The following is a 25,923-nucleotide window of genomic DNA, read 5'->3' on the forward strand; positions in this document are numbered from 1 at the left end:
GCTCATAGGGATGTATCAAATGGACAAATGAATGAAAGGTGTTACTGTTAATAGACAAAACGTCATCATATATATCTAAATGTCGAAATGAAGGCTACAACGAGAGCTTTTTTCTTTTCACGTAGAAGGTTTGGAATAAATTCTGCTTCATGTGAATGTAGAAACAGGTCATCTAACAAAGGAGCACAATTCGTGCCCATGGGAATTCCAACAGACGGTTGGAAGATCTGATTATCAAAGACCACGAAGATATTGTCAATGAGGAACTCTAGCATATTGTTTAATTCAACGTCAGAGTACTTCTGCGTGGAATCAGAGTGGTGTTTAACAAAGGAAGTTTTTGAATGACTGGTCACTAGATATGAATATGTCCGTTTTCCATTTTTGTTGAAGAAGCAACTGTCTATGATGTCAAAAATTGTAGTCTTTAATTTATCGTGAGGAATAGTCGTGTATAGCGTTATTGATTTGGAAAACATTCTGCGATTTCAAGTTTACTAAAAGTTCTTTAGAATTTTTTAGAATCCATATTTGATTAACACCACTCAATGCATCCTTCAAAAGATGTAAAATTATAAAACGTGCTTCTTTTAAATCTGCTACCATGGAAAAAGCACCGTAAGTAGTCATTTTATCTGTTTTTACAAATGTTTATGATCGAAATATCATGATAAAAGTTTTTTTTTTCTGATGTAGACCTTGTAAAAGTGCTCAATATGCATATTTTGTTGCCATGGTAACCAATTTAAATTTTTATTTCAAATAGAAAAAATGCTATTTTTTGTGTTTTGAATTGAAATATCTTTACCAATTAGTATGATATGGTAGGTAAAACTCTTTTTAAAATTCTACTAGCTTTTTACCCCAGAAGTTTTCCTTGTGTTGTTTCCCTAGTATCCTTTTTCGTACAAAGATCTCGAAAATGTAAAACACCACATAATCAAGCCCACCGAATTAAAAAGCAAAACGGATAATTCTTTTTTTAAGTATAATTTTTAGATAATTTCCTAATACGGAACGTATTGTGGTATAGCGTCGTCAGTCTTTCCGTCAGTAAGAAGGATACAGACCGAACAATTGTGGCTAGGACCGTCAAACTTAGTACGCCTAATCTTTATACCAAGCAGAGGATGCCTATTGTTTCTGAAGGCCAAAGATCAAGGTCGTGGTGTCACTTAGTAGAAAAATATTGTTTACCTTACGGATACAGATATTGTCCTAAAATTTAGTCACATGATTCCTGTCGAAGAATATAAGTTTAGTTTGCATTGGTGCATCATGACCTACTTTGAAGGTAAAAGTACTTCAAACAATCAACATGTTTTTGTCATTCCCCTGAAATTTTGTTACATAGAAAGAAAAATGCGTAATCGGATAACATTTCAAGTTAATTTGTGCACCATTGGTAGTTTTCTGGACTTTTTTCATTATTGATACAGATATTACACTGAAGGCTTAATGGCCGTGTGTGTACTCTTGGAAACGTTCATTAGCACAGCTATTTACTAAGGAAGCAATGCCCATTGTGAGATGGAACGATTTCATTCACCTTTGTTGTCATGGTAACCGCCGTATAAAAAGCACTACTTGTACGACCTGTAATAATTTTGGCGTAATCATTGCAAACAGGCGTACATCTCATTTCAAAAGAATCTTATATTTATCCCACCTCTGGTATATCCAGGGGTCTGTGTTTGCCCAAGTACCTATTTAATCATAGGCGTTATGAGATTGATCACTGTTTGTTGTCTTCAGCTTCCATATAGATCAATACCATGAGAACATGTTATGCATTTTTTTACCAATAAGAAAATTATTTCTTAAAGTATGCTCTTAAAATGATTATTGACGGAATTAATTACAGTGTAATCCATTTCCGTGTTTCTAAAAGCATCGTTTTGTGCAGATTCACATGTCGTCATATAATGACAGGATTCGACTTGTAGAATCTCTTATAGCATAAGTGGTTCACAAATGTTTCTTAAACTCATCTCACCTGAAACTTTCAATGTTTCAAGGTATCGATAATTTAGTTATTTTGTTTGATATTTAGTCACCATAGGTTAATCGCCAATGCAATATCCCCTAGTACTAGCAATGGGTTTGTCTATATAAATTCATGTTTTGGTGATAGGTCTGGGTATAATATACATTGCAAGTTACTACCGTATGTGGGTCCATGATCTTTAAAAAGTATTCGGACACTGTATATGCTGTAAACATCACCAAGATTCACAAACCACCATGTTGTCTTCTCCGGGGAGGTAGGACCAATTTTATCTGTCCCTATACATGTACTGTAGATTCTGTCAACTGCATTGTTTGCTGCACATATAGAAGAAGGTTTGCAAGACCAAATCGGAAATTGGTTTGCGTTCTGGCCTTTTGATAAATCGTCTGCAATAAGATTAAGAAAACATAATATTTTATTATCCAAATGGTCTTGTATCTGCATGAATAATCCTAGATATTTACATTTTTCACCCTTTAGACGTTCCTTATTAACAGATCAACTGAATCGATATGCAAGAGCTTCTTCTGCGTATGATGAGCTTTTAAATCGAGGTAAGCTACTGACAAACCAGTTGATGGTGCAGGGATTTCAACAGTCTTGTTTGAAATCAGCATTTTGCAAATTCTATGGTGTTAATAACAATCTAGTTTGGCAATATAACCTTTCATTGGATTACATGCTGTTTGACTCGTTTCCTACCAATTGTTAGGCCGTTCTTGAAACACTGATTTTGACTATGGACAACCCCGTTTACCTTATCAAGATATAGGGCTCACTAAGGATTTGACCGGTCTACAGGAGATGCTTACTCCTCCTAGGCACATGATCCCACATCTGGTATATCCATGGGCTCCATATCTGCTCAACTATCTATTTTGTATTGCTTATAGGAGTTATGAGATTGATCACTGTTCCATATATGTACCACTATCACTTTTTTTTGTTCATTGGGAGCAACTTATAACATAAATATTTAATACAACCACACGGGTATTGATAACCAATACATAAAAAAAAGTTATGGAACGTTTCGAAAGTACAGAAAAATTATATGCAATTAAGTTTTATTATGTTTATATAAATCACTTCTAATGGCTATTGCCTCGAAACATTGTGATAATTATCCACAGTGACTTAAATTTAAACCTTGATTCCTTAAAAAACTTCACAATTGACCTTCTACGATCATTCTATTGTAAAAGCAGTGTCATATATCTTTTTGAACTCGACCTTTCTTCACCATCAATCACCAAAGAGATTAATCCCATGTTTGAAAATCCTAAGTCTTAGCACTCATCAGTGCGTACACATTTCGATGTAAATACCCCAAAACGTAGCAAGGATAGCAAGGATAATATAAAAAATTACATGAGTCGCACTTTAAACACTTTATTCCTTCACATATGCTCAATAGGAATCATCTTCATCATCATTTGTGCCATATATTTTCTTTGAATAAAAAATAGTATACAACTGTATCTACCATTATCGACATCGATTGTCACAGCTGTGCTTAAAAAACAATCAACCAAAACTATAGAAAGAAGATGACCAAAAAATTGTATTAAAAGTAGAAATCACAATGCTTTATTTTTCACAAAAGCAGTATCATATTTTTTTTAAATTGTGATCTACGTGTCGTTTTCAATGGATACAAGGTGTTACATTGTACTTAATGTTAGATATTCATTTTTCAAAAGAACTTCAGCCGCATATTGAAATCAATAGGAATGAATTTAAAGTAGGGATCACAAAATGTTATTGTATACAACTGCAAGTTCAATAAATTTCAATACTTAATTTTTTGCAGATCTACGAGTTCGTAGAAACTGGGAGCAAAGGCATGACAAGATGAAGATAAGGAACAATTATCAAGCTCATTACTGATATAAGGAATGAAAAGGAGTTGAGGAATCACGAACCCCTGGATATACAAGAGGTTTGATCAGGTGTCTAGGAGGAGTAAGCAGCCCCGTTTGACATAGAGTTGATTATCATTAATAAAATATCTAAGTATGAGGTAGATGTGGAGGACTATGTGTGTCTTTTATTTCGAGTTCAAATGGATATATCGAGGTAACATATGAGTGAAAATGAATATTGTTAATGGATGAAAGGTGAAGATAACGAACAGTAATCAATCTCAACTCCTATACGCGATATAAAATTTGTTTACGATATCATAATCAATGTTTCCAAAATTATGCTCTAAAACCAGGCACGAAGAACCAGGGTGGACGTGGCGGGTGTCCTACTTTTCTGACAAGTTCATTTTGTTTTTGTTTTACTTACCCCTCACCTCACAAATATTTTCAATACTAAGTTATGGAATGATAACACCATTTAGGTTTCATTGTTTATTTGCATTTTTTCCCCCTTAATTTATTATTATTTCAATTCTTTTTTTTAAAGTTTGCTTGCTTGTCAATAAATATTCGAAAATTCCTCTCGGTTCTTTTAATTTCATTTTTTCCGAACATCTCCTCCAGGTACCTCCTACCCTTGGGGAATTATAATATGTGTCAGAAACTGTCAAATTTAGACAAATTACTTGAAATGTGATAATAACTTATTAATCTTCCCAAAACCCCTAAAGGTGTTCGAGTAATACAGAAGTAGCGCTATTACTTCTCGCCACTGCAACCCAAGTTAGATCCCCGTGATCAGCAGTGGTTGTAGGTGAGAGGGTATGGCGGTCGCGCGCTCGGACAAGTGGGGTTCCTCCGGGTAATCCGGTTTACTCCCACATAAATGAACCCCTAGCGCCAACATCCGTGCATCAAAGGACCCCATCAGAAACAAACCTTCGAACTTTCATGGGTTATCCTTGGTATTTATATATGTATGTTTGTATGTATGTATATACCGAATACACATTTTAATGTCATCTTCAACTGAATTTATAAAACCGGAAAGCGATATAAATCTTACATATATGTTACAAAGATTGCACAATCTGACCTCAAATCTGCTAATATCATAGATTTGCATCTGCTAATAAATGTTTAATAAACAAGTTATTTTTCATATTTTGTTAAATTAACACATCAGATCAGTGTCCAGGGGTCCGTGTTTGCCCAGCTATGTTTTCAGTATTGCTTACTGGATTTATGAGATTGATCACTGTTCGTCATCTTTGCCTTTCATTTTCCTTTGAGTTATCTCTCTTGGATTCATAAATAGGATTACTACACGCGCAACATCTACTAAAACTAAAAATATTCATGTTTTTCATGACTTTTTACTACTCTGTAAATTATGTATGATACATAATGAAGTATGATAGGGTATAACCTAATGAATTGGGGAAGTATAACAAATCATATGTTTAACATCGACTTGACAGTGTAAACATTACCGCATGCATTTTTAAAAGGTGGATTCAACTTTTGTAATGGAAATCATGAATTGTTTTAACCTCAGATTCATTCATGATTAATTATGCAAAGAAATAAACAAAATCTTAGATGAACCTTCATGGAGTTGTTATATCTGCTGTTACCTACATGTTTTATTTTTGTCCGCTACCTAAAGCGACGCGGAACATTCAGATTCCTAAATATCATAAATTCTATAAATATTTCATTCCAAATTGTCTTTTTGGTTTGGTTTAAAACGTCCATATCTTATAAGCATGATTAAATCTAACATGTGGTTTTGAATCATGCATGCATATGCATCTTTACGTATGGTCAAATCTTTGTGACGTTATTTCTCTGTTCACGGGCGCAATCAATTTTATTCAACAAAAAAAAAATCGAATATTTATTTAATATCGTTTTACGTCCCTCTCGAAAATATTTCACTCATATGGAGACGTCACCACTGCTGGCGAAGGGCTGCAAAATTTGGGTCTATGCTCGGTGCTAAGACCATTGAGCAGGGAGGGACCTTTATCGTGCCACTACAGCTGTGGCACGGGCCATCGGATTTTGCGGTCTCATCCGATGAACCGCCCCATTCAGTCGCCTCTTACGACAAGCAAGGGGGTACTGAAGACATATTCTAAATCGGATTCCCACCAAAAAAATTTAACATGCTGATTCGATTTTCCTCATAAGCACTTTAGATAAAATGTGGGTGCTTTACCGCTATTGGATCAATGTTTAAACCCAGGGTTAGTGTGATGCTTTTCTCATTTTCTATGATTGCACATTTGTGATCTATTTATAACTATCATGTATTGACATTGTAGGAAGCACATATTTGTAATTTTCTTATCATGCAAAGTGTTCCCTTTTAATCACCCAATATAGGTTATAAGTTAGTACATTGGAAATATTCTAGAGATAGTGCAATTTACGTGTACAATTTGAACATAACCTGCCTTTACATTCCCGCGTAATAATACAATATGAAATTGAAAATGTATACAATTTCAAAATATATTTAAGTAGTTTATTTCGCATTTGTACCAGAGCGCAAACACTCATAAACCAGGATGAATATCATTAGGTATTTTAGCACAAGAAATTCTTTAAATGTCTTTCTTGATATCACATTCAAAGAAAGGGGGGGGGGGTGTTAGAAAATGATCTGAAATAATCCTAACCGCAAAAAAAGCTGTTGTTGTAGACAAAATTACAATTTTTGAATGGTCATATTGACAGTTTCGATTGATGGATTGTAATGTGGTCAGTTTTTCCGTTTGAACAATGATCGCACTCTCTCTTTCATCAGTTTGATGGATCAAGATTATTCAACAGTTCATGAAACATCAAATAAATTGAAAACCTTAGCTGGTAAAATGATCACCAAAACTTCTGACATTTATCGCCTGTACTTATAAAGCATATCGATATACAGTGTACCACTAGGTCAATCAATAAAAGGACAAGTTGTGAGTACAAAGGGAAAGGAGGGGACATAGAGATAGAGGGAATAAGAAAGAGGTTACGCTTTGCTTTTGTTTTTGTCACAATACCTCAACTTGAGCTTGATCGACTTTGGTAAAATACGTTTTGTCAAGCCTGTATGAACTAGTAATTGTAACGGACAAACTCTTTCATTAATTCTCTTTTAAAATATAGATCAGTAACCGAACTCTTTAACCTGATTGTTCTCGCTTGGCTTCGTTTGATTTCAATTTGTAGTTTAGTTTTGATTCCTTTCATTTCGGTTGGTCTTATTTCGCTTCGTTTGGTTTCGGTAGGATTTCTGTCACCCACTCACATGGCATGCACAGGACACTGGGTGAACAATCAGTATCGACATACAGTCATATTAATTGAAGGCTTCATGTTTTAATAGATAAAGACCTGATATTAATGGAACGTACATGAATCTAATTTCCAGGTTTATTAGTAACAAATTTGACTCATATCTCATTATTCTAGATTGATAGGATTATATGTCTTTCAATGACGATTGTATATTCACACGGTTATGCTTAAAGTAAGCGGCCAAAATAAAATATTACCCTTTGGATCACTAATTTATTTTTTATGACATGTATTGCAAAAAATATTTACAGTTTTAGAGAATATCAAATGTGTAGTAAAGCGAATTGCATTTAACTTATCTTATAACTACGATTATTCTTTATCCCATATATGTAGATTATTTTATAGTGAAAGTAATATTCTTCTTTCAATTAATTAAGATAATTCAGGAAACATACTTACCATATCCATATGAACATAATATTTCTACAAAGAAGATGATCATTAAAACGTCCATTCCCGTGTATTAATCGAACCAATAGTACAACCTGTCAGCATAAACACCAGGAAGTAGGCAACATGTTAGTCATGTTTTTTTTTAAATCCTATTAATAACACTTACGCGGACGAATTGTTTTTTAAAGCTTTTTTTAAATACTGACAAATATATTTAAAGATATTCATTGCAACCTACACGCTTTAAACATTGCAAATTGACGTGGAATTATTAAAGCACAATACAGAAGACGATCATCAAAGTATCATCATTACATTAGTGTTTGTTACTTTTCTTACTACCCGTAACTAATGTGAAAACCACACAAGACTGAATGACTACATTATTCCATTTTATGTTGATCTGCTAATTGCTTGATTTTATATTGCTTAGGGTTCGTCTCTAGAGTCTTTCTCTCATATGGAGACGTCATCATATGGGAAGGGGTATTTATCGTGCCACACCTGCTGTGACACGGGACATCGGTTTTTGCGATCTCATCCGAAGGACCACCCAAATTAGTCGCCTATTACAAGGAAGGTGTATTGGGGACCTATTCTAACCCGGATTCCTAAGGGATTACATCATATTGATTTAGCGGTAACTAAAATGTGAAGATAATGAGCAGTGAATTATGTGAAGGAAAAGTAGCAAATATCCCCTGTTGACTGGTCACATTGGAAAATACTAGATTAGGACTTTTATTTCAAAAGCCAATTTTACAGTGTGAACAATATATTTCTTTATACATGTATTGATAATAATCAAACGAAAGAAAATTATATGAAATTGAATTTTGATATCAATGTACAACATGATGTGTTGAATTAGATTAATTAGAAAATGGGACGTTATTAGGTCAAAGTCAAATTAAAACATTTTAGAGTATATTCTAACTGCACACATCTTCAGAACATCACTCATGAAATCACGCCTGCGGGAGTGTTCTATTCAGCTTAATGCAAGATTTTGGTATTCATTTCCGGTTGCACTCACAGTTATATCCTGGTATGTATCGTTGTTTCCCGATATATTTAATTCAAGATAAGTAGATGCGTTGTTTTCCACTGTTACATCCGTAGTTTTGTCTGTACTTTCATGGCTGTGACTTTGTGTAGCTTGTTTGCTCCTTGCTTTCAGAGTCAGATAACCTTGTCTACAAATGAAAATCAACCATTTAAAAACTTAGTCCTGGGCTCGAACTCACGATATCCTGGTTACGAAGCGAATGCTCTACCACTGAGCTACCGATACCGTCAATAAATACTGAAGTGAATACAAGGCAAAATTCTAAATTGAATGACTGGTCTATGAATGATGCATCATCAAAAAATGGAAATAGACGATGTTTAGTTTGTTTTATTTTCATGCATGTGTATGCATATCATGTCATGAAAATGAAATATATACTTTGTATTCTTTTTCTGCGCAATTGCATGTACAATATTTTTAGGGTTGTGCTAAACATTTCTAAGCTTCTAGCAATAAAAACATACCTATATAAATATGAAAATTCACCTTGATAAAACTATGTAGACTACAATTGCTATTATAGCAATAATGTTCATCGCAACTGAAATCGCCAGGCCTATCGACAAGGAACGGTTAGAATCCTGATCTGAATGAAATAAAACTATGGTAAGCTATGATTACACTGATTATTTAGGGTATAGGTTTGCTGATCAAATAGTACTGGGAGATATGAATATATGTCAGACGTATTTCATACCGATTGTTTGGCCGTTCTTGGCACACTGATTTTGACTACGGATAACTCCGTTTATCTGATCAAAATATAGGGCTCATGGTGGATGTGACCAGTCGATAGGGGATGCTTACTCCTCCTAGGCACCTGACCCCACCTCTGGTGTGTCCAGGAGTCTGTGTTTGCCAGTCATCTATTTTGTATATCTTATAGGAGTTATGAGATTGAACACTGTTCGTTATCTTTCATCTTTCATATCCCAGACAATGGAACGGGTGCATATGAGTTACAGAACTAATGCTGGATTCCCACAAACCCTTACAAAGATACATTTCTGGATCCTGGAAATGTTCTATCACCCCCTATCTTTGCTTCTCGCGAAAATATTAATACCTGTGAACATGAAACTGCTTATATCTTAGATTGATGAGTCTGTCAGATAATTTTTATAGTGAAAATGTTGTACACACAGATATAGAGCTCCATATGTTTACAATAAAATATAACCTGTACTGAAACTATTTCTACAGCTGAAATATATATCTACACTTATAACAAGATATACCAAATGAATTATGCGTTACACTTTAAAAAAGTATTGATTAAACCCTAAAGCTATTATTTGTTTCCTTTATCACTTTGAAGCATGGTCGTTAGTTGAAAAAAAACTACTTAATTACACTCACAGCGTACAATCAATTATACAATAACGGTTAGCTATTGCTTTAACTGGATCTTTGTAGTGTAAATATTGAATAATAGAAAAACTTGGAATTAGTTTGTCCGTGATATATCACACATTATCACACATTAAAAGCAAGACTATATAGGTGGGTCTTTAAATTTCTTTTAAAACAGTAGAGTTTCTTCACATTTCTAAGTCCACATGGCAGAATGTCGCTGCTGTCAAGTGAAACCTTCTCTCTCCATAAGTCTTTGTCTTGGTGAGGGACTGTAACCGCTGGTAACGAACAGTGATCAATCTCATAACTCCTATAAGTAATACAAAATAGAGAGTTGCAGAAACACGTACCCCTGGACATACCAATGGTGGAACCAGGTTTCTAGAAGGAGTAAGCATCCCCTGTGGACCTCTCACACCCACCTTGACCCGTATATAGTGATTACGTTAACTTCAATATTTGGCCATATACGGGTGGGCATGCGATTTTGTATTGGCAAACTAGATCGTTATAACGACCACAGAATTTGCAAAATGCCGACTTTAAATGAGACTGTTGAAACCCCTGTACCATCGACGTGTTTGTCAGTAGCTTGCCTCGCTTTAAAAACTTACCATGCGCAGAACAAGCCATTGCGTATCGAGTCAGTTGAGACATATAAACAACATATGGAAGTGATAATGGAATATTGCTACATAAATATGGAAGTTAACGATAAAGAAGCTGAAAACATCCCGTTTGTCATAAAGTTGAATTGTTAGTTTGCCGTTAATATCTACTTTCAATAAAATATCTAAGTATGAAACTGGCGTTTTTTATTTCGAGCTCAGAGGGATATATCGAATAGGTATATGGATGGAAGTTAGTGTTGTTAATAGGTAAAACGTCGTCGCAAAATCTCTGTCGAATTGAAGGTCACAGCAATTATTTATTTCTTCTCTCGTAGAAGTTTTTGAATAAGTTCTGCTTTCATATGAAAGTAAAAACAGGTCAATTCTATTCAACATTTAGTTAGCCAGTTCAACCTTTCATTGGGTCAAATGGTATCTGACGTATTTCATACAGATTGCTAGGCCGTTCGTGGCACACTGATTTTGACTACGGATAGCTCCGTTTATCTGATCATGATATAGGACTCATGGCGAGTGTAACCGGTCGACAAGGGATGATTACTCCGTATAGGTACCTGATCCAACCTCTGCTATATCCAGGGATCCGAGTTTTCCCCAATTCTTCATTTTGCACAGGTCATATGAGTTATGGAAATTATCACTTTTCGTCATCTTCACCTTTCATTTTTTTTAAATAAAGAAGTGTTCGTCTAAAGTGTTGAAATCAGAAATGTATCATTTTAAAAAGTGTCTGTCTGTTTTTATTAGTGTTTTACGAAATGTGTTATTTTTTATGTTGAAAGTTACTGCTGGCTTTTTTTTGTGTGTGTCTGACATCTTAAAAAAGGTGATAACAAACAGATTTTCCTTGATGAATACTTAAATCAAGCTATATTATATAAGTGGATATTGATACAGTTTTCCCCATTTTCAACCTTTAATATTGGTAAGTCACATGGGGATGGAGCTACCTTAACAAGCAGTTTTTTATTTCAGTATTTTTTTGTTTCTAAATTGTTAAAAATGTATAATCATATGTTTAGTAATCATGTATCCATATGCATGTTTATGAACAAGAGATACACTATAATTAGCAATATTATAATTATCCACCTTGATCATATTTTGTGCCTCGAAAAGACTCCTTGCATCCTGCTGTACAGATTCCATTGATTTTATCACACGTGTTATTGATACAGTTGTTGCTACATTCATGTTGACAGTTTATTCCATAGGAACCATCACATTCTAAAGTAAAAGAGAGGACATTCATTCTAAAAATCAAATAAAACAATACCGAATTGTAAATGCAAAAAACAATTGGTAAGACATTTGAAGATGTTTAAATAAGGTGCATTATATATGTATGTTATTACACGAAAAGCTCTTGATTGTGAAAGGACCGTACATTGTCTCAAGTTATAGTAAATATATACACATATATTGTCACTACAGTAAATTTATCCGAAGTGTTGGATCAAGTCGAGTTGACAGGCGCAGAACATCAGATCAAAAGACACGAAGTGTCGAGTTTGATCTCATGATCCGCAGCTGTCAACAAAACGTGACCAAACTCCCCCGATCAAGTTACTGCATTACTGATAAATTTATTATTTACCCTCTTATGCATTTTAAACCCACATTCATACGATGATAAATGTAATCTAAATTATCACAAACACAGACATACTGTGGAATTATATTTTGTGCACGCAGTTTTGTTTTTGACGTGGTCAATGCTTTCCGCGAGGATTCATTGAGACATCATCCGTTTCATAGGATATGGATAGGCAATCAGGAAACCGGATCATACTCTGTGAAATTCACAGAATAAAAAAACAAAGAATTAATCGGTATATAATCAAATTAATACACGTCTCTCGCCATGCATTTACAACTGATGCTGATAGTATTCCATACAAAAGTTTGGAAACAACAGGCGTGTTAATCAGGAGCATTGTGAAAGTGGAAATTTAGTGGAAGTATTTTCAAACCCGCCATAAACACCACGCCTTTAGGTGAAAAGGGATGCTATATCGTCGAAACAGTATGTAAAGAGTGGTTTAACAATTAGCATCATACACATCAGATTTATTTCTTATTAATTTGTTTTATCATTCAAATTCACTTTATTCAAAACATGATTTCATCACATTCCCATAATATTCCAATTGATCTCTATCAACTCATTTACATTAATTTCCCAATGAAAAAAAATTAACAAGAAAAGAAAATCTCCAAATCATTACGAAATCCAAAGATTGATGTCGGAAGAAAATAGAAATTTAAAGAGTTGAGGGAGGGGGTGTAAACTCCCGTAAGTTTTTATCATTCGACATGGATTACACTTTTAATGTACACTTTCATTAATTTTGTAAATAAATGGTAGAAAAGGTATATTGATTATCATCTATACTCCTGTGTTTTTACTTGTTAATCGATAAGTTTCCACATTCATCATATGTAGTTTTAGAGAGGGGATGGGGGTCTAGGTGAAAACAATGTGAATTCATTTTTTATCAGATAGTGAACTTTTGATCTCACTGCTTAGGCTAGAATTCAGCAAATTTACAATCGTTTATAAAAATCGAAGCATGTGGTATTGCCTTAATCGCATATGAAAAATATACCATTTGTTAAAAATAAACTCCTCAATTCTAATACAAATGTTTGACATGTCATTTTTGCAAACAGTATTTCCACAACAGCTCACCTTTGATACAACTGATTCCCATGTAACCGGGAGAACAGTTACAAACCCCGTCAGTGTGTCGACATACATCGATACATTTCTCTGAGCAGACATTAGAACAATTTGTACCAAAACGGCCATTTTCACATGCTACAATAGAAGGATTTTAAAATAAATTCTAGGGTTTTATATTGTAAGAACGTCTATGTTCTACACACCCAGTAATAATGAATAAATAAAAAAATGAATATCTAGAAAGGAAGTCAGTAATAAAAAATAATTATAATAAATAGAACACGTTTTACATGTGTTACACCTCTCCCCTATGTATCCATCAGCACACCCATCTACACATTTCCCATCTGTGTGCCGACAAATTCTGCTGTGTAAACAGTGATTACTGCATGTTTTCTTACATAAGTTTCCAAAGTATCCGGGAGAACAAGCTGTCGGAGAGAAACAGGTGCCGATCATTAACGTATATTACAGAGCAGGTATTAAAATTTCTCCAGTAATATTCATTGATAAGCGTGGCTTTACCACTATATTTCCATAAACATTGCACACGTACTTACACATATTACAATATCGTCCTGTATATCCTGACTTACACCCAGTGTCACAATATCCAGTCTCTCTGTTACAGATGTCATCATTAAGGCAATGACCACTACAGTTGTAGATACAGTTCGGACCATACATTCCCTTTTTACATTCTGTAAATAGTGTATTCTAAATATGTTGTCTTTTGAGTCATGTTTACTACATCTTTTGTAAATAATAATTCTTTTTCAAGTAAGATGTGTATTCTGACAAATGGTTTTTCAATCATAAAGTTATATCGAGTCAATTACCAACATTCAAACAACGCTTAACAATTCGCTTTACCGGATGTGTGGCATTCTCAGATAATGCTTACCGTAATACTCATTGAAATTGTAATTTCAAATAAAATAAAAGTTGTATTGATTTGATTACCAACATTACCGAAAGTGTGACATATAATGCTTGCCGTATTACTGATTGAAGTTCTAATTGCAAATAAAATCTCGGATCAAAATGCTAAGAATCTAATGGGATATTACCCATAATAAAATAATCTAAATGATTCAGCATTTGCATTGGCATATGTACACCATGTGGCGTGTGCTTATCACATCCATTGACCCACATTAGAGATACTTTTATCAACTAGCTAGTTATTATCTGTTTGATATATTTTTGAATTGTTTCTTGTTATCCACAGTGGCAGGTTCTTGTCGACTTGCTAGTTTAATGTCTTTAAATGCACACCCGTTAACATTTTTCCGTTATGCTAGAAAATATTTGTTTGAAAATTACTCTATTCGTATTCAGAGAAAATATTGATTTATTTTCTTTAATGTGTACGTGAATATAAAAATCGTAGAAGTAATTTAATAAATCTCTACTTTGGTGTGCAAATATAACAAAACAGACGTAAACATTTGATATATTAGATAGCCAATTCAATACGGCATAAAATCAATAATTACTCAATAATTATTGATTACAAGTTGAATAATTATCATTCCATGCTGATGCAATTTTAGCATTTTATCTCTTTTATTTCAAAGTTTAAAATTATGAAAGGTGAAGATAACGAACAATGATCAATCTCATAACTCCTACAAACAATACAAAATAGATCGTTGGACAAACACGGACCCTGGACACACCATATGTGAGATCAGGTGCCTAGGAGGAGTAAGCATCCCCCGTCGACCGGTCACACCCTCCGTGAGCCCTATATCCGGATCAGGTAAACGGAGTTATCCGCAGTCAAAATCAGTGTGCAAAGAACGGCCTAACAATCGGTATGAAACATATCAGACAGCATTTGATCAAATGATATGTTGTATTGACGCACTAGATCGTTATAACGACCATAGAATTTGCGAAATGCTGACTTCAATCGAGACTATTGAAACCCCTGTACCATCAACTTGTTTGTCAGTAGCTTACTTCGATTTAAAAACTGACTATACGCAGAACAAGCTCTTGCGTATCGAATCAGTTGAGATATATAAACACCATATACAGGCGATAATGGAATATTGCTATATAAATATGGGAAGTTGACGATGGAGAAGCTGAAATCATCCAGTTTGTCATACAGTTGAGTTATCAATTTGCCGTTAATGTCTACTTTCAAAAAAATATATAAGTATGAAACAGAAGTGTACATATACGTACAGTGGAGCCTCGGTAATCTGGACGCCATTAATCTAGACGCTTCACCTTTCGGATGATTTTTCTAGGGAACGGAATTTTTATACATTATTTTGCATCATTAATCCGGAAATTCGCGTTCCGGATCCGGACCGTCACTTTTTACTACAAAACGTTATAATGCATTGAAAATTGTACCGTTAATCCGGACGGTAATTTTGTTTAGGGTAGGTCTGCGTCAGACAAATTTAGCAAGGCGTAAATTGTAAAGAAAACAAGTCAAACTGTCTAATTGAAGCGATTACCTGTATCCTGTCAACACCTCCCTTTAATTAGGTGATGTGTGATGATATGTCAGTTAGATAGCACGTGTCGATCGAGACATTGTATTGCCAATTTTGGCAGATATGATCTTCATCGCGTATAGTGTTGAATTTTGTAAATAAATCTGTAGCATATTATTTTATAGTCTTGATGAATAGCCTAATAGTTTTAATAAATTAAACATCATGCCGTAATGGTAATTTTTTTTAACTGCTACACATATCAGTTGTACTGATTCGTAAATTGATTATAGGCTTATCCAAAGCTAAAGAGTGTATATTATACTTCTAGATTCTGGATTTTATACTGTTGATTGACGTGAAATATACATGTATGTTCATGCACATGTATCAGTAGTAAGTTTTTAACATTTAGAATGTCACGCATGTAGAATGTACCTATGTACAATACCGCAACGTTATTCTTAACATTCCCATCCTGCTCTATCGTGCGTGTATCCTATCGTATTGTGCGCGTATCCTATCGTATCGTTCGTGTATCCTATCATATTGTGTATCAGGTTTTCCGTTTTCTATCGTGTTTTGCGTTTATCAGGTCTATCGTGTATCGTGTTTTGCGTGTATCAGGTTTTCCGTTTATCGTGAAAATCGTTTATCGTGTAGCTTCGGAAACTATCGGGATCGTATATTAAATCTAATGAAAAAGTACGATACTTTCAGAAAGCTTTACTCGTTTTGTTAAAGAAGCTTTTTTAAGAATCGAGGAAAGACAGTGTATCTAAAGGAGAACATAAAGCTGTCGATTTTAAGGCAAAAGAAGAGCTATTTGTCAGTCGATCGATGGTGAAAATTTATCACAATTTCATTCTAAGTAGTCTGGAAAATAGGCATTAATTTGCCACGCAAACCGAGGACAGTAAATCTGAAAGCTCCTTCATCTGGAGTTCATAAACATTTCCTTGTTTAGAAACAATTATTTGTAATTAACACAAACAGAGAAATGGGAAGGTCCGATTTGAAAGGAAAAATCAGTAAATTACAAGATTAAGTTTTAAAGGGGTGCAGGGGTGTTGCATTTCCCAAATTCTGCTCAACTGGGCATGAATCAGCTTTCATGGTTCTTTTTTCATCTGTACATGTATACATGCACTAATAGTCGCACTTCTAGATACTGAAAATCTATGCTGGTTTTGATGATTATTTGTTTTTTTTTTACATACTAAACACAATTTTTTTAAGCTTTTCAATATTGCGAATTTAAAACAACTCGGGTTTTGTTTATGTTTTTTTTAAAAATAGTTTATTCATTTTTTGTTTACAAAAGATCAATACAAATAAATATGTTCCAATTACTTATGACTATCACTTATCACTCATAGTGTAGAAATATCTAACATATGAGGATGTGGTGTAGTGCAGTGAATTTTTTAAAGGGGTCGTTATGAAAATAATTGTAGTTGTTGAATGAACGGTGAACTTAGAGCTTGATGCAAAATAACCCCCCTCCTCGCTACACACAAAATATTACTTGGTTTTATTTCACATTCAAGATAATAGACATTAGAATAAGAGAGCTACGTATACTGAAGCATGCTATCACTACAATATATTACATTTAGTTAATTCCCTGTATATTTTATATATTAAACATTAGGTGACAATACAGGTTTTAGAATCATTGGCTGATAAAATTCATATATATATCAAATAATGAATTAAATACCGTATATAGTTTAGTTTTCTGATTTTAGCTGTGATGGCGTAAAAATCATCAATGGAATAAAAAAACAACAACCCATGTACGACCGTGGATTGAAGAAATTATACGTTATTGGTATATAATGAATATTGAAATCCTTCAATATTATTATCAACATAATGTAATTATGTTGTAGGTATCAAAATATCGTTCTGTCTAAATTGTTTCTAAATTTTCAACATTTCTATCAGGTTTTCCGTTTATCGTGAATATCGTTTATCGTGTTTTGCGTTGATCAGGTCTACCGTGAAGATCGTTTATCGGGTTTTCCGTTTATCAGGTTTACCGTGTATCATATCAAATTGTGCATGTATCCTATCCTATCGTGCGTGTATCGTGTTCTATCGTTTATCATGTCAAGAATAACGTTGCGGGTACTGTACGATTGATTATTGTTACGATGTTGTAGAGCTTTATTGCTTTCGAATTTTTGAAACTCCGGGTAGAAGAGAGAAAATTACCATTTTAAGGAAAATGACAATTAAATTGTGTATGTACTCGTAATGTTAGTTTAATCCGACCTTTGCTCCGTTATTATCGCATCATGAAAATAATAGGTGAGCGTGACTAGATCAAAGCAGTAGTAGGTCTTGACATTACGAGCTTAAATTATTTTGTTCTCCCGATATTGTCTTGGATAATTATAGAATACGAAATATAAACTCTGGCAGATTGAATTTTGGTTAAAGAATTTTGTCAACTGACATGATAATCACGAAATTCTTATATCAACTTTGGACGATGAAGATTGTTTTAACAGACCGCCGAACCCGTGAATCGTGACAGATGGAAATTACCGACCTCTTTAAGACGAAAAGGTGTGATGGAATATTGTGATGAAATAGTGTAAATGATTATGTTAGTTACTAATGATTTATTTACTTATAGTTACATAAAGTGCTTCACCATTTGTTTTAGTGCATACGGTACACAGTTTTGTATATTTTATTTGTAGGGCTCATATATATGTACAATGTAAGCACAAGCAAATACACTGAACAGCTACATTAAATTTTAGTGTTTTGAAATACATGTAAATGTTAACATCGTCATAATTTCTTTACTAATGCAAATGGTTAATTCCAATGATGGAATGTGTTTAAGTCACTATATATCATTAAAGTAGGCATATATTGGTTACTTATGTAAAGATAGAAAATATGCGATTCAATTATCCGGAGGCTTCATTTATCCGGACGATTTTGCTGGGAACCTAAGTGTCCGGACTAACGAGGCTCCACTGTATACCTTTGATTTTTTGGGGCCTATATATCATTTGTATAGTATTTATAGGAGTGCGGACCAACCGGTAATTTGTTGATGATTGTTGATATATGTTTAGAATGAAACGATGATGATAACGAACAGTGCGCAATCTCATAATTCCGACAACGAATAAAAAATTAATCGTAGAGAATAAGGACCCCTGGGCACAAAACAGAAACGTGTACTTTTGGATATACCACAGATAATGTTCAAGTACATGCTCGCAGGCACCTGGTCATCTTTTCATGAGTCACTTATACATCTACTTGCTCATATCTAATTTCCTTCTTTAATCAGTGCTTTATCTAAACGAGGCATAAATTCGAACAAAAAAGAACGACAACAAATGCTTACGTATTTCACACTGGGCACCTATCCATCCTTCAGCACAACCATTATCACACTGACCGGTCACAGGATTGCATGAGACATTTTCTTTACAGTGTCCCACACACTGGAATTGACAACTATCGCCATACCACCGAACAGGGCATTCTGTTTGTAACAAAAAAATCTATATACTCTTCAAATAGAGAAATATCAACCAACATCAAAGTCTTTGGAAAATAAATCATACTATTAGTCCAAATGCTTTACCTTTAGACAACAAGTGTTTTTGCATTGCATGGGGACACTATTCTGTGAAATACTGGTATGAGTTCAATTGTTAAGTTTTCGACAGAAAAGCTATTTATTCTCACTGTAAAACACTACAAGTTGTCCGAAAGAAGTGGAAGTCACGTTATCTGATTGATGCTTCTATCTGGAATATATATACTTTTAAAAACATTCAAACTATAAATATAATCTAACTTTGCAAATATGTTCGAAGGCAGTGCAGAAATTTATACTAAAACGAATAATCTGAATCAGAAGTAAAAGAGATCGCTGTGTGTCCATTCAAAATCACAGCTGTTATTTGATATTAACTATAAGCCTTCTGAATACGAGTAAAACCAGGAAACCCCATGAGGACATACGGGTGACATTAATTATCTTTTGATTCCATTTACATACCGTTTTACCAAAATATCATCAACATAGAATACATATAAAAATAATACCTCGACAAAAGAAATAGTTATTGTAGGCTGTATCAGTATGAGTACTTTGGATTTAATCTGTTTTTAGAGTGAAAATCAGTAAACATCAAGCATGTTTTGAACAAGAGTCCCATGGGCCTAGAATCGCTTTTATGATACATTGTAGAACAGGCAAAAATTCTCATTAACAAAGATTCATCAATTAACAAAGTTTGATGATGTTAAGTCAAATAGTACCTGAAAATTGAAATGTAACTGTCCAAAAGTAGGTCACGATGGCCTTCGTTTGGTCGACACACTAAAGAATCATGATGCATCAACTGACAACTCAAATAGTATTCAAATATAGCCGTCAAATTCCAAAAGAAGGCCACAGTGACCTACTTTTTGGGCGACACACTCCAAAGACTCAAGATGCATCAACTGACAAAGTTTGATAATTGAAGTCAAGTAGTATCTGAAATATTCAGATATAAACGTCAAATTCCAAAAGTAGGTCACAGTGACCTACTTTTTGGTCGACACACTCTGAAGACTCAAGACCCATCAACCGACAAAGTTTGATGTTTGTAAGTCAAATAGTATTTGAAATATTCAAATATAGCCGTCAAAATCCAAAAATAGGTCACGGTGACCTACTTTCTAGTCAACGCACTCTGCAGACTCAACATGCATCAACTGACAAAGTTTGATAATTGTAAGGCAAATAGTATCTGAAATATTAAAATATAGCCGTCAAATTCCAAAAGTAGCTCAAGGTGACCTATTGTTTGGTCAACAAACTATGAAGGCTCAAGATGCATTAACTGACAAAGTTTGATGATCCTAGCTTTCATAGTGTCTAAAATATGCATTTAAAATTGAAAATGTGAAATTTGAATGTCTGCAAAATTCAAAAAGTAGGTCAATGTGACCTACTATTTTTATAAATATGTTTTGAGGCCTCCAGACGCATCAACTTACAAGGTTTGATAATTCTGAACCTCTCGGTATCTGAAATGACAACCTAAAATGTATTCATAAATGATTAGCCATAAAATTCAGAAAGTAGGTCATGGTGACAAACTTATCAAATGACACAGTTGAAGGTCGCATGCTCCATCAACTGACAACTTTTGATAATCATAGGCTCAAAAGTGTCCAAGATATGCATCAAAATCCATTTAATTATAATTACCTGCGAAATTCAAAAAGTACGTCACCATGACCTACTTTTGAAACAACATGATATTAGGTCCTAAGATGCATCAACTGACAAAATTTGATGATCCTAGTTCTTATACTAAGCAAAATATCAAAGTTTTAACAAAACAAAATTTAAGGTCAAATTTGAAGTGATTTTGAGACCACACCCTTTGCCCCAGGATGATGCCTTGAACATTCTTTTTTATCTACAACCTATCCTCATCCTTATGCATAAGTTTGGTGATAATATGCCAAGTGGTTCTTCAGAAGAAGATTTTTAGCAACCACTACTTTTGTTTGCATTTTCCTAATTATCTCCCCTTGTTAAAGGGTCACAACCCTAGTTTTAACACAAAAAAAATCCCTTAGGCCAAGGATACCCTGTGACAAATTTGACAAAAAATGGCCAAGAGGTTCTTGAGATATAGCCCTTTTTCCAAAAAGTTTACACACACCGCACACCACACGCCAGACATATGGCCATATAATTAGCTCTTCGAGCCTTTGGCTCAGAAGAGCTAAAAATGTGGAAAGTGGCATAATAATAATAAAAAATAAAATTCTGTGTAAAGCGTGTCCATGCCCATTTAAGTATGACACTAGAATTTCTCTTTACACAAACACATATTTACCACTGTTTATCATGAAACTCTTTTTTTTAAACTCAAGCATACACCAATTTATTGTAATCGACATTGATAATCGAAATTAATCTCACTCTTTGATAATTATACTTGTTTTCTTGGGCTTAACAGTGAATTGAATACATTTCTAAATAAAAATGTACACCCATGTCAAGGTTTACAGACATTCTGCAGTTATAATATGACATTTGTTCTGTCATTATCAAGAGAAATGTATGAGTAAATCACACCTTTATAAACAAAAGGCAGTTTATTCCCATTTTACTGTCAAATTACCTCCCTTGAAAGCTATTCAGATTCTGGAGGTAAAAACGACATTGTTTACACTGTCTATATAATCAAAAAATACCATTCAAGACAACTGTCAGTTAAGCATTCACAAAGTTGTAGAAAAATAATAACATGAGTACCATTTTGAAACAACAGCAATTAAATTATTTGAAAAATGAAGACATTGGAGTCATTGAAAAAGATATTTCCATTTTGAGCACCTTTCCATAGTCATTTATGTCCAGAAGACTTTTTTCATGTGAATAGTATAAATGTAAATATGCTAAAATATACTACTCAAAATTTGATAAGGATCATAGATATTTTCATGTTTAAAAAATTAATAACTGCATAACTGGCAATATTGTGTTCAAGTGAAATCAAAAACGTCTTCAACAAACTTGCAGGTGCATTTCATGCCATGGGAAATGCGTTTCTCATCACATTTTATGCTTTTACTACCATTACACGATTTTTACTCAGGCATCGGTGTCTGATTCTTTCTAAAATTTCAAACTCACTTGAGTATTTACACTACGTTTATCAACACAATGCCCCCTCAACGTGTTAGGCGTCGCCTGACGACAGAACAACTGGGCAGATGTATTGGAATGCTTGACGCTGGCTATTCACAACGTGACGTTGCAAATACACTCAACGTCAGCCAAAGCGTTGTAAACAGGGCCTGGAACCGACAGCAAACTTTTGGTACAGCAGCACACTGACATGGGGTGGTCGTCAGAGGTCGACAACCCAACGCCAAGACCATTTTGTGGCTCTTCAAGCACGACGCCATCCCTTCTGGACAGCAACCAGCCTACGTAACGACCTCCTGAACGCCTCGGGGGTGAATGTGTCCACTCAGACGATACGGAGTCGGCTTCTCAATGCAGGTCACAACTCAAGAAGGACATGTGTTCGAGTTCCTCTGACTGTTCGACACCGGCGGGAGCGATTGGACTGGGCTGAAGATCATGTCACTTGGACACAGAACGATTGGGTTCAAGTTCTGTTCACCGATGAGTCCAGGTATTGTATGGACTTTACAGACAGGAGGCACCGAGTGTGGCGACGACAACGTGAACGTTTCCATGATGCCTACATCAGTGAACATGACCGTTATGGTGGTGGTTCCATCATGGTCTGGGGTGGAATCAGCTGGGATGGAAGAACATATCTTCATGTCCTGAAGAGAGGAACAATGACGGAGGTGCGGTACCGGGATGAGATCCGTGATCTTTACGTCAGACCCTACGATGGTGCTGTTGGCCCTGAGTTCATCCTGATGGATTATAACGCCCGTCCTCATCGCGCCAGGGTGGTGGAGCAGTACCTTCAGCAGGAGACAATTGTCCGTATGGACTGGCCAGCGCGCTCGCCGGACTTGAACCCGATTGAGCATGTATGGAACATGCTGCAGGTTGCCCTTTCACGCCGTAGAGCACAACCCACGACTTTGGCAGAGCTCGGAAACGCCCTCGTGGAAGAGTGGAACAACCTTCCCATTGGAAACATCCGGGTGTTTATTGACAGCATGGTTCGACGTTGTCAAGCCGTCATTGATGCAAGGGGAGGCCATACCCGGTATTGACACTTCATCGACTAAGTGTAATGATGGACTATCCCCCAAAACTGTGTAATTCTTTCTCTGGTTTGCTGTTAACTTTTTGTAATGAAATGCCTTTTGGTGTTGTTATCAGATTTCAAGCATTCTGTATTGATAAAAGTTCATACGGTTCATGAATTTTCATCCATAACCTGAGTAAACACGTTTCTGAGTCAAATTTATGTCTTTTGTTATGTTAGTGGTAAATTACACACATATAACCTAGTGATCCTTATCAAATTTTGAGTAGCATATTATTAAACATGAAAGGTAAACCTTTCCTAGAGAATGAAAATATACATATCTTGACCAACATAGCAATGTGATTAATAATATTTTCATGTTCAGTCAATAGGCCAACGATTATTGTTTGTGAATCAAATTGCACTCTTTTCCCTGTCTTTTGTAATATCCAAATATACAGGCATGACTAAATTCTGGCAACAGATGGACAGTAAAGAAATATATGTTTAATGGTTTCTGGTTGTTCGGAACAGATGGAGCAATCCCTCTTATCTAATGTTTATCTTATGGACACATCTAATTAAGAATACAACTCATTTAGACATAGTTTAATGTACAGTGCAATCATGGGTAATACAATATTGAAGTAAGCTAGTTACCTATATTGCGATGAAAAACATTATTCAGGCTCATTCTAAATGTATGTTATATCTATAGTAAATTCAAATACTGTAGTATTTATGAAAAGGTGACTTTTTTGGGGAGTGTGTGTGTTGTGTTTCACAATTCTAAACAATGTCATGACAGTTGAACTAAAGATACAGAATATTGCTGCTGTTCAATACAGGGAGCACAGGTATATTTGCAATCTTTTTCAAGGGAAGAGAGTTGTCACAACATGCAATTTTTCTAACTCATTCTTTTGAATGACACCTACTATTTTCCACTTGGAAGTGCATAAGAATAGGCATATATACTTATATTCTACCAAAATGTGGGAGGGGGTTCGGACTCTCCATCCTTCCCTTTAAAATTACACCTAACATAGATTCTCCAATGAAATAAGGATGTTAAAAATAACAATAATGGGAAAATTCTGTACTGTTATGAAGTCGCACAATAGAATAAAAAATCTTCATATACAATGCCAGTATTAAAGGTGGTAGTATCCATGATTTTATGTAATAATCTCCAGAATTTTTCAGAATCCATATTTGAGTTACACCACTTCTGGCATATGTAGTCGTAAAGCAAGTTTGAAGGTTCTCATTCGCAGCAGTTTATATTTTCGTCAGGAGCAAATATAAGGGCTTGGTATGGCACTTACTGGATCCAGCAATGTATCTTTGTTTGTAAGGGTTTTTATGTAGTTTGGGAATCCAGTATAGGTACGGTAACTCATACTCATTTGCCCATTACCTGGGATATTAAATGTGTCTAAAACTGAAGCATAGTTTTGAAGAATTTCTTCTTTTGAAAGGGCAGCTGGAGTGTAAGTACGATTACCAAAAGTGAAATCAATGCCAAGTTCGTTTAAAGTACAGTTGTAATAATGAGCCTTACAAACAAAGACAATGTTGTTACAAGCTTTGTCAGGAGCAACCAAAACATATTCCACATGTAATCTATCTAATTCTTTTATCACTTCTGGTTTACTAAACACAGAAGGATAGATGATGCGTACTTTTGTTTTAAAATGTCTTATTCGGGATTCAACATTACTCTTATACTTTTGAAGTTCTGTCGCTAATTGAAAGACCGAGGTTCTCTGTTTTTAGGACCTTTTAGAATACGTGATTTGAGATCCTCATTATCAACTATATCTACATCACCAGTAATGACATGTCCAGCTGGACTATAGTTGAAAGAAGATGAGAACAAGAATACGTTGGTGGATTACGCATAATATGCTCTATATCTAGGTACTGCAAAGTTTGTTGATAATTAAAAAGCTGGATGCAATAGTAGAAGTATATTTACAGGAAACACAGGGTGTAGACTTGAACTTGAAATAAGTTGGATATAAATGCGAAAGGTTTTGTAACATTGCATTGGAGTTGTTTGTCTTCGTATATTGGGAATCTTTTTTTTTTTTTTGCTAAAAGACATTATCTAAAGTATGTTATAAAATGTATCTATAGGAGTGAAAAATTTCGAATAAGACACCCAAACAAACAAACATCAGCAAATGAGCAAAAACTTACTATTTTCACAAAATGTTCCCATCCATCCAGGCAGACATTCAAAACACGTCCCATTTACGATGTTACATCTCTGTTCCTTACAACTGACCGGACATGTCAAGTTACAATTACTCCCATAAACACCCGGCTTCTTACAACCTGAAAA

At 34.7% G+C, this 25,923-nt stretch overlaps 2 protein-coding genes across 4 annotated transcripts in view; both read right to left on the reverse strand.

Moving 5' to 3' along the window:
* LOC130049205 (multiple epidermal growth factor-like domains protein 10) overlaps positions 1 to 7,756 on the reverse strand; it is a 56,367-nt gene extending 48,611 nt beyond the window's left edge. For both annotated transcript variants that reach the window (XM_056146491.1, XM_056146492.1), the window contains exons 1-2: positions 7,639 to 7,756; positions 2,167 to 2,397 (exon numbers count right to left, since the gene is read on the reverse strand). In XM_056146491.1, the coding sequence (XP_056002466.1) occupies positions 2,167 to 2,397; positions 7,639 to 7,693 (286 nt within the window). In that variant the 5' untranslated portion in view covers positions 7,694 to 7,756. The remainder of the gene's footprint in view (positions 1 to 2,166; positions 2,398 to 7,638) is intronic.
* A 601-nt stretch (positions 7,757 to 8,357) lies between these two features.
* Positions 8,358 to 25,923, reverse strand: part of LOC125661950 (multiple epidermal growth factor-like domains protein 10) — a 32,672-nt gene continuing 15,106 nt past the window's right edge. The window contains exons 4-11 of one of the 2 annotated variants that reach the window (XM_048894114.2): positions 25,779 to 25,916; positions 19,217 to 19,357; positions 13,939 to 14,079; positions 13,669 to 13,809; positions 13,385 to 13,513; positions 11,785 to 11,919; positions 9,191 to 9,290; positions 8,358 to 8,828 (exon numbers count right to left, since the gene is read on the reverse strand). In XM_048894114.2, the coding sequence (XP_048750071.2) occupies positions 8,624 to 8,828; positions 9,191 to 9,290; positions 11,785 to 11,919; positions 13,385 to 13,513; positions 13,669 to 13,809; positions 13,939 to 14,079; positions 19,217 to 19,357; positions 25,779 to 25,916 (1,130 nt within the window). In that variant the 3' untranslated portion in view covers positions 8,358 to 8,623. The remainder of the gene's footprint in view (positions 8,829 to 9,190; positions 9,291 to 11,784; positions 11,920 to 13,384; positions 13,514 to 13,668; positions 13,810 to 13,938; positions 14,080 to 19,216; positions 19,358 to 25,778; positions 25,917 to 25,923) is intronic. The other variant, XM_048894115.2, reaches the window with a different exon arrangement.

This window comes from Ostrea edulis, chromosome 8 (genome assembly GCF_947568905.1).
Source record: "Ostrea edulis chromosome 8, xbOstEdul1.1, whole genome shotgun sequence".
NCBI classification, from domain to species: Eukaryota; Metazoa; Mollusca; class Bivalvia; order Ostreida; family Ostreidae; genus Ostrea; species Ostrea edulis.